Source organism: Eumetopias jubatus, unplaced genomic scaffold (assembly GCF_037043125.1).
Source record: "Eumetopias jubatus isolate StellerSeaLion01/CBP00866 unplaced genomic scaffold, mEumJub1_p1.0 scaffold_2, whole genome shotgun sequence".
Classification (NCBI taxonomy): Eukaryota; Metazoa; Chordata; class Mammalia; order Carnivora; family Otariidae; genus Eumetopias; species Eumetopias jubatus.
Genome location: NW_028274808.1, coordinates 110282308 through 110290056, shown reverse-complemented (window position 1 = coordinate 110290056; position 7749 = coordinate 110282308). Strand labels below are relative to the sequence as shown.

Sequence of the window (7749 nt, the reverse complement as noted above, 5' to 3'; positions counted from 1 at the left end):
TACCATACTTCTCTAAAGTTATGGCTAGACTTTCCTCCAGACAGTTTCAAAGGTATGTTCAAGGTTTTAACACCATTGGATTACTTTTCCGAAATTATCTGGAAAGTAAGGCAAGAAAAAAATTAATCATATTCTCACATTTGATCAGTTTTCTTACATTTGCATGTGGTGTTTCAGTAGATATAAAAGGTTGAAAAACACAAAATCAAACTCAAGTTACACCCAGAATCCCTCATTTTTAATTATTCAGTCCATATCAAGATTTATGTATTACAGAAAGAAAGCAACAGCAAGACTGGGGGGTTACTCTTTTGTCGCACGGGCACTGGTTTGGTTTCTTTCTGCTATTCTTAGACCAAGGAGGCAATAAACCCCCTTGAGAGTCATAGAGCTGCCCGCGGAGCCCTGACAGTGCCGAGAAGCTTTTATGCCAAAATACAATGCACAAAGGGATCATAAACACGTCTGAAAAGGAAGATGACCTCTTTGTCACAAGGAATTAGGCTTTATTGCAAGCTGCTGCCATGGAAACCGGCCCTGAGTTCTCTCTGCTTATGTTGAAGGTTCCAGTTTCCATTTTACATGGACTTCAGCACTTTTACTTCATTGTTTCTAGATCAAATAAAAAAGGTGAAAGTTTTGGTTCTTTGGTCCGTTGTTTGACCTCGCCAGGTACACCTCCAGGCACTGGAGTGAAGAGAAAGGAGAGAAGGTGATGATGGAATCATCAGAAAGAAAGGAGAAATGAAGAAAGACGTTGGTGACCAGTCTGCTCTGCAATTCAACAAGACCGGCGGAGAAATACACTCGTTTCTGAACCTTTGAAAGGCCAGTTACAGTCCAAACAGCCTCCCTTGGAGATGTGTCCTTTGAAATAAATTTTTAACTTTTTGCATCTTGATTTCCTACACCCCTGGAATTCAATGTACACGACAAACTACAGTGGCCCCCAGGTAACGTGAATCTAAAGCACTGTCCCCAAAGTCCAACCGAAATTAAAAGTATGCCTCTTTTGGGAGGAACCTTAGATCCCAAGTCCTTTTACTTCTTAAGTAATACGATTTTTGTCTTGTGAGAAATTTGGCATGAAAACTTAATGCTTACACAGTTACAGTCTTGACAAGGAAAAGGGAAAAATAAAGTAAGAGAATTGATAATGAGCTAACCACCACCGAAGCTCTGCGATCCGAAAGCTGGGAGAACACCTGAAGAATGGCGGGGAGTCAGCTCTGTGAGAGGCGGGGGCCAGAGAGGGGGAGGAAAGCTCTGCGGATCCTCCTTCCCTGCCTGCATCTCCCCACCCCCAACCCTGCGGGATTCCCGCGCTCGGATCCCAGGAGGCTGAGCGTCTCTCGCGCAGGTGAGACCCAGGCTGGAGCGCACAGCTGGCGCCTGTCCGGGTGCTTGGGGAGCCCCGGCCTCTCACGGGGTGTTCCTAGTCAATAATCCAAGTTGACTTCCCCCCCGCCCCGCCCGCCCTTTGCGCTTTGAGTGGCTGGAGAAGCCGGGTGCGAGCGGAGGCAGACGAGCACTCCCGTCGCCCTCCCTCCTCCTCCAACCTTGGCACCAAAGAGGGGGAAACAAACAAACAAAAAAAGTCATTTGTTGTAGTGCACACACCATCAGGGTCCTTTCCCACTCCGTCCTCCCAACTCACGCCACCTCGCAGGAAAATAATAGCTTCGGCCACACTGGCTTTCCCGTTCTGCTTTCCGGATGACTGAATTTCTTTGCTCCTCTCTCCCGTCGGGGACCGCCTGAAACTGCCCCCAAGTTGCGTTCCCAGGAGACCCCCCGGATTCGATTCGGGGACTAAAGAGCAAACTCACTTCAGCGCCCTCCGTAAGAGGAGCTCATCCAGGCTGGATAAACCAAACTGGGAAAAGAAAACCGTGGGGGTGGGGTGAGGGGGGTGTGCAAGAAGAACCGCTCCTGCAGTTCTCGCTCCTCCCCGCCCGGGCGGACCTTGCGGGTGCCCACTGCGTGCCACGTGGGGCTGCCCCAAGCAAGGCGCATACCCCCCCCCACACACACACCCAAAGGCTTTGGGAAAAAACTGCCGAGAACAATGAACCCCAAAGGACAGGGAGAAGCAGAGGTGGGTGAGAACCCTCGTTTTTCAACCCCCATTTTTTTTGACATTCCTTAGGTTTAATCATTAAAATGGATCCTTTAAAAAAAAAGCTTAACGCTGCCGTTCCTGACAATCTGCCCCACACACTGGTAGCGAAGTGAAAGATCTGGATCGAGCTTTGTTGCTTCGCTACCAACGGTAGACTTGGGGAGACCAAGCCTCCGATTTCTGGCCACATCAAAGCAGTGATTATGCAAATACCCCCCCTTTTTTTAAAAGAATAAAATGGAAGGGGAATTATTTATCACACAATGAACCCCCTGCCAGGGAGGGAAACAATAGATCAGACCAGATAGCCCTTCTAGCCCCAGGCTGGGGGAGCGGGAAGGGGGGTGCTGGAGCCCTCACGTTTTATTGGTCTAACCTAATTTCACTAATTCTCTTTTCACACATTTTCTTTTGCGGATTCGGAGGCCGGGACTTTCACGCTCCCGGGAGCGCCCTGCATCGGTTCGATTCAAGGGCTGCCTGCTTTATTTAATTAATACATTCAAAGCTCGCCTGGGAGCCCTAGAGCCGAGCGGGCGCGGGGAGGGGGGGTGGGTGTGCGGAGGGGAGGCCAAGCACGAGGAGGAGGCGCTTTTAACGGGTTCCAGGTGTCGGTGCCCAGAAGTCACAACCTGCCCGAGGCTGTGCAATGCAGGGGGTGCACCCGGCGAACTGCAGGCGGAGGGCGAGACGGGTGGGGGGGCTCGCCGCAGCCAGGAGCCCCTGCTCCACGGACTGGCGGGGGTGCGCGGCTACAGCGGGCCTTGGGCCCAGATGTCCTTCATGCGTAATCGGGCTAAACTCAGGGAAGGACCGACTGGACCCTCGCTCTCTCCGGGACAAGGCCGCCCGAGGCCTTCCGGTGCCCTCGCCTCTGCCCGGCCCGCAAGGCTTGGCCCAGGAGGGCGCCCACCCGACCTCTGCTCAGGTGCGGCCGGACTCCAGGCTCCTCAGCCCTGCTGTCGCCTCGCGCCTCGGCTGAGCCTGGGCCGGGGTCCCGCGGTGGGTCCAGCAGTTGGCAGCCCGTCCCTCTGCTGCTTTTTTCCTCCTTGTTGGCCCTCAGCTGGATTTATTTACAATTTGGTGAAGGAAAAATTAGTCTGGTAACAAGGCCTGGGCAGTTCAGAACAAATAAATACAACCAGTACCGGAACCCTGACGGCGTCGAAGCGAAGTTTCCAAAGAGGACAGGAGCAACCTTCGCACCTCTCTGCCCTTAGGTAAACACGCGCAGCGCACCCGTTGGCGCTGGAAAGATCTAGCAACTCTGGCGGTGTGGGACTGGCATTGGAAGAACATCTCCTTGGTCTTGTTTGAAACGTTTGCCAACCGGGAGCTGCCAGAGAAAGAGTGGCTGCTCAGCCGCCCACCAGCCCGCTCGATGCAGACAGACCCAGCTCATCCCGTTGTGGTCGTAACGTGGGGAGGAAATGGGCCAAAGGGAAGAGCGGCTATATTCCCTACTGCAGAAGCAGCGGCCTCAACTCTGTAATTCTCATTCTTGCAGAGGGGGGTAAAGGACAGGCTATGGAAGTTGCTGCGCGACTTCCCAACGCGAACTGAGGCGGAAGGATCATCATCCTTAACCGCGGAAAGAGATTGGACGCCATAAAAATAATTGCACCAATTTGTGTAAAATAAGGTCTACTCGAGATGAGGAAGGGATAGCCTGAGTATAGGTTACAAATGGTAGACGGAATTCCAGCCATGGATGACATGCTGCTGACGTGTATGGGGACCTACAAGCTCCAGCTAAACGCGCCGCGGGTCCTGTGTAGGGGCGGCTGCTTGTTCGCGGTATTGCCCTTACTCAAAGCTGTGGTTATTGGACCATCTCGGCATCCATCCTCTCCAACTAAACAATTAGAGTCACCTGTCTATGGGATCACCCCACCAATTGAGGAGGTTTCCCATAGTCTTGGGAGACTAACTGCCCTGAGAGTTTGTTTCCACAGACCTATGCCATGAAATGTTTCTTTGGCAAATTTCCAAAAGAAGCACCATATATCTATAAATATCATCGCTCGAACAATGATTTGGCATTAAAACTGTGACGTTTTAAAACTACCCTACTAAAATTGTTTTACTCGCGGGCTTAGCTTTTCAAACACTAGAAACATAACTGTGAATATTAAAGATACAGCACTGTCTCCTCATATCAGATAATCAAGAGTGGCTAGGAATAGCACAATCTTTAAATTAGAAGGGTTTTCCAACAGGTCTCTTTTCTGTCCAGCTATGAAAACAAAACAAAGCAAACCCCTGGCTTGGTTCTTCTTTTGATTAAAAAAAATGGTTATTAAGATACTAAACACAATATTTTCCATATGGGTAGAGAGGAGGAGTAGTTTCAGATATTGCAGGAGAAATTATTGTTGCTTAATGCAGAGGAGTGGAAGATTTAGCCCAAACCAGAAGCAGATATGAAATTCATTGGGGAGGGAGGGGAGCATGAACAACCAACATTTCTTTGCTAAGGTGATTTTTTTTTTTTTTAGCTTGTGTTGTCCAGTGGCCACCCTCCACCAAGGAAGGGGCTTAAACCTAGAATGTGGTCAACCTTCACTTGGTCATCTTTGACCCATGATGCTATTCACTTCTGCTTTGGAAATTGAAGTGCAAATTATAGTTATGTGTTGGGGAGATTAGGAAACCATTTTTGCTTTCTCTTTGAGATAAGTTTTGACTATGTAATTATTTTAACAAAAATGGAAAGCTTACCTATTTCCCTCAGAGACAAATTTATCCCAGCTCACTCTGAATATTTTTTCTCCAGGAATTAACTTTTAAAACCAACAAGTTTGTTAAAATGGCTAATACAAAATCAGCTTCCAATAATGAACTATAAATATATCACAGATGTAAGAGCTGGAAGGGACCTTGGAAATCACTGTCCAGTCCCTACAGTTTACAGGTGATAACTGAAACTCAAAGTGTAAGAACCACTTTTCTACACACTCTCACAAGAAACTTCAACGCCACTATTTTTTTTTTTTTTCACATCAAGGTTTCTAAACTTTGGAACTTATCCTGATTTAATTATCTTTTAACCCTCCCCCCCCCTTTTTACGGATCTTGTTCATTCAGAAATTGATTTCTTAAAAATCAAGTTTTGTTTGGATGCAGTTACACTCTGACGTCAGTGCTAATGTCTCAAATATGATTCAGCTTCTTGTGATCTCTTAGACTTTATGTGTCAGCGAAATTCTGCACACAAACACTGATGAAAAATACAAGTACTCTAACTCAATTTGCTACGGGGAGAATTTCAGAAAGGCACAACACATTCTTCTAAAAACCACAAAAGCAGGCAAAAGTTAGAATACAACACAAAAATTATGAAAATTATATATTTTATTTATAGTTTAATCAGAAGAACAATTTTTTGTTCAAGATGTAAATACATACTAGAATAAACTCTGTAAAATATACAAAAAATACATACTTTTCCCATGAAAAATTTCTTTATAATAAATAGAAGGGAACACGTGTGTGGCTGATCCTGATAATGCTCCGTGTCTGCTTAGGTTTTCAGTCTGTTGATTTATTTTTAATCTCTTGAAAGAATGGGGGAGTTCCTTCTCCCCTAAAAGGTCGAGATAAATAATGCATGAAGCAATCCTCCCTCCTGATTTTTCCCTTTTCCTCCACGTTTTTCCTTTTGATAGAGAGTTCAGCCTAAATTTCCACGCTTGCATTCAATCATTACAAAGCCTACAAATTATACAATGACTTCTAACCTGGCCCTCTAACAAAACAACTTTTTTCCCCTTATAAATCATAAGAGACAGATGGCAAAATGGAGAAAAAGGAAAGAGAAGGACGGGACAATAGGCATTGTGACGAATCTGGGAAACAGAACAAAGTGCACATCAGAGAGGGAAAGTTTGGTTTGACAGGTGAAATTCCCACAGCCTGCAGACAGCAATGGGAATAAAACAGATGCCAGCCATTGCAAATCTGTGGATAATATTATTACCAGTAAAATCATTCAGATGCTAAGATACATTTGTTTCTACTCGACATTAACATCTCTATGTAGAAGCAAAGGTGAAGAGATCAGAGGAACCAGTTGCATTCCCCCTGGGAGATTCACACGAACCGCTCCGAGTCCCCCTGGTGTTACAGAGAGGGGGAGGAGCGTCAGTCCGCTCTGCAAACTCTTTAGACAGGCCACCTTCATCGCTTCCCAGCATCTTTTTAGCCTTGAGAAACGCCCCCAAAATTCTACCATCCTCTTTGACAATAAACTCCATCACAGCGTCAATAAGTTAGAGACCGTCTGAAGGAAGCAAACACTTAGCCAGGGAATGCAGCAAACAACCCAGGATTCAGAACGGCTACATCTGCCCCGTGAAGTGAGATGGTTTCCAGGGCACAGAAGTGGGGACAGGAGAGAGGTGGGAGGAGGGCTTGGTCAGGGATAGGAACGGGAACCCACTAAGGCCTGGCGCGGGTACCAAGGATGGCAGTTCTAGATACAGTCCCTGACTATGGGGAGGTGAGGTGCGTAGCGGTGCTTGTCGGGAGGTGGGGGCTGCCAATAGTCCATATCAGACCCCGCCGGGCTGGCAGGAGATAAAGTGCAGCTGTAGGGGGACGTGGAGTTGGAGGACGCCGAGGAGGACGGCGCTGGGCTGTTGGTGCAGCTCCAGGTGGAGGCAGGCGACGGGCTGTCTCCGCTGCTGCTCAGGGAGGCGCTAGCGCCTCCCGGGCTCAGCAACACGGTCTCGGAAAAGAGCGCCCCCGGCAGGCCTCCGCCGCCACCCCCGCAGTGGTCCGCCAGGCGCAGGGTCTCGGTGAGCGCCCAGATATAATTGTGGGCGAAGCGCAGGGTCTCGATCTTGGTGAGCTTGGCGTCCTCGGGGAACGTGGGGAGTACCTCGCGCAGCGCGTCCAGCGCCGCATTGAGGTTGTGCATGCGGTTGCGCTCACGGTTGTTGGCCTTCAGTCTACGGGTCTTCTTGATGCGCTGCACCGTCTCGGCCGTCTTGGCTCCGCGGGAAACGGCCCGCGCCCTGGAGGGGCGCCGCTTGCTGCACTCGTGCACCAGACCTAGCAGCCGCGCGGGCCGGCAGCCCTCGGCTCCTGCGGGCGAGCCGCCCAGCGCCCCGGGCCGCGCGTCGGCCCCATGCGGCCTGCGCGCCCCGCCCGCCGCGCCCAGCTCCTCCTCTTCCTCCTCGTCCGCGCTGGACGACAGCGGGGTGAGGGCAGCCGAGGCGGGGGAGGCCGAGCCGAGCAGCACCAGCACGTCCTCTTCCTCCTTCAACTCCAACGTCTCGGATTTGACAAACATCCTACCGGAGAGAGCGGGGAGAGAGAAAGAACCAAACGAGATGTAAATACAGAGGCCGAGGCACGTTCTCGGTGTCCGCGGGAAGTACTCCTGCGCGCACCCGCCAGGACTGGTTCGGAACCGCGCCAAGGAAGAACGTAGTTAGGGAGGAAACCCCGCCAATGCTCTCCAAGCTCAGGAGAGCCCCTGGTTGTGACCCCGCCGCCAGCCAGCCAACCGGGCCCCGCCCTCGGCGGGCCGACCTCAAGGCTGTGTACCGCGCGGAGAGGGGCTGCGGCCCCCGGGACGAAGATTCTACGCGAGCAAAGGGCGTTCGGACGTGGTGGAACGG

At 50.3% G+C, this 7749-nt stretch overlaps 1 protein-coding gene across 1 annotated transcript; it reads right to left on the bottom strand.

Annotated features, from left to right (window-relative positions):
- Positions 1-6596: 6596 nt before the first annotated feature.
- On the bottom strand, positions 6597-7418 carry NEUROG2 (neurogenin 2). Its single transcript, XM_028121256.2, has one exon. The coding sequence runs from the start codon at positions 7416-7418 to the stop codon at positions 6597-6599; it is 822 nt and encodes a 273-aa protein (XP_027977057.1).
- Between the last annotated feature and the right edge of the window lie 331 nt (positions 7419-7749).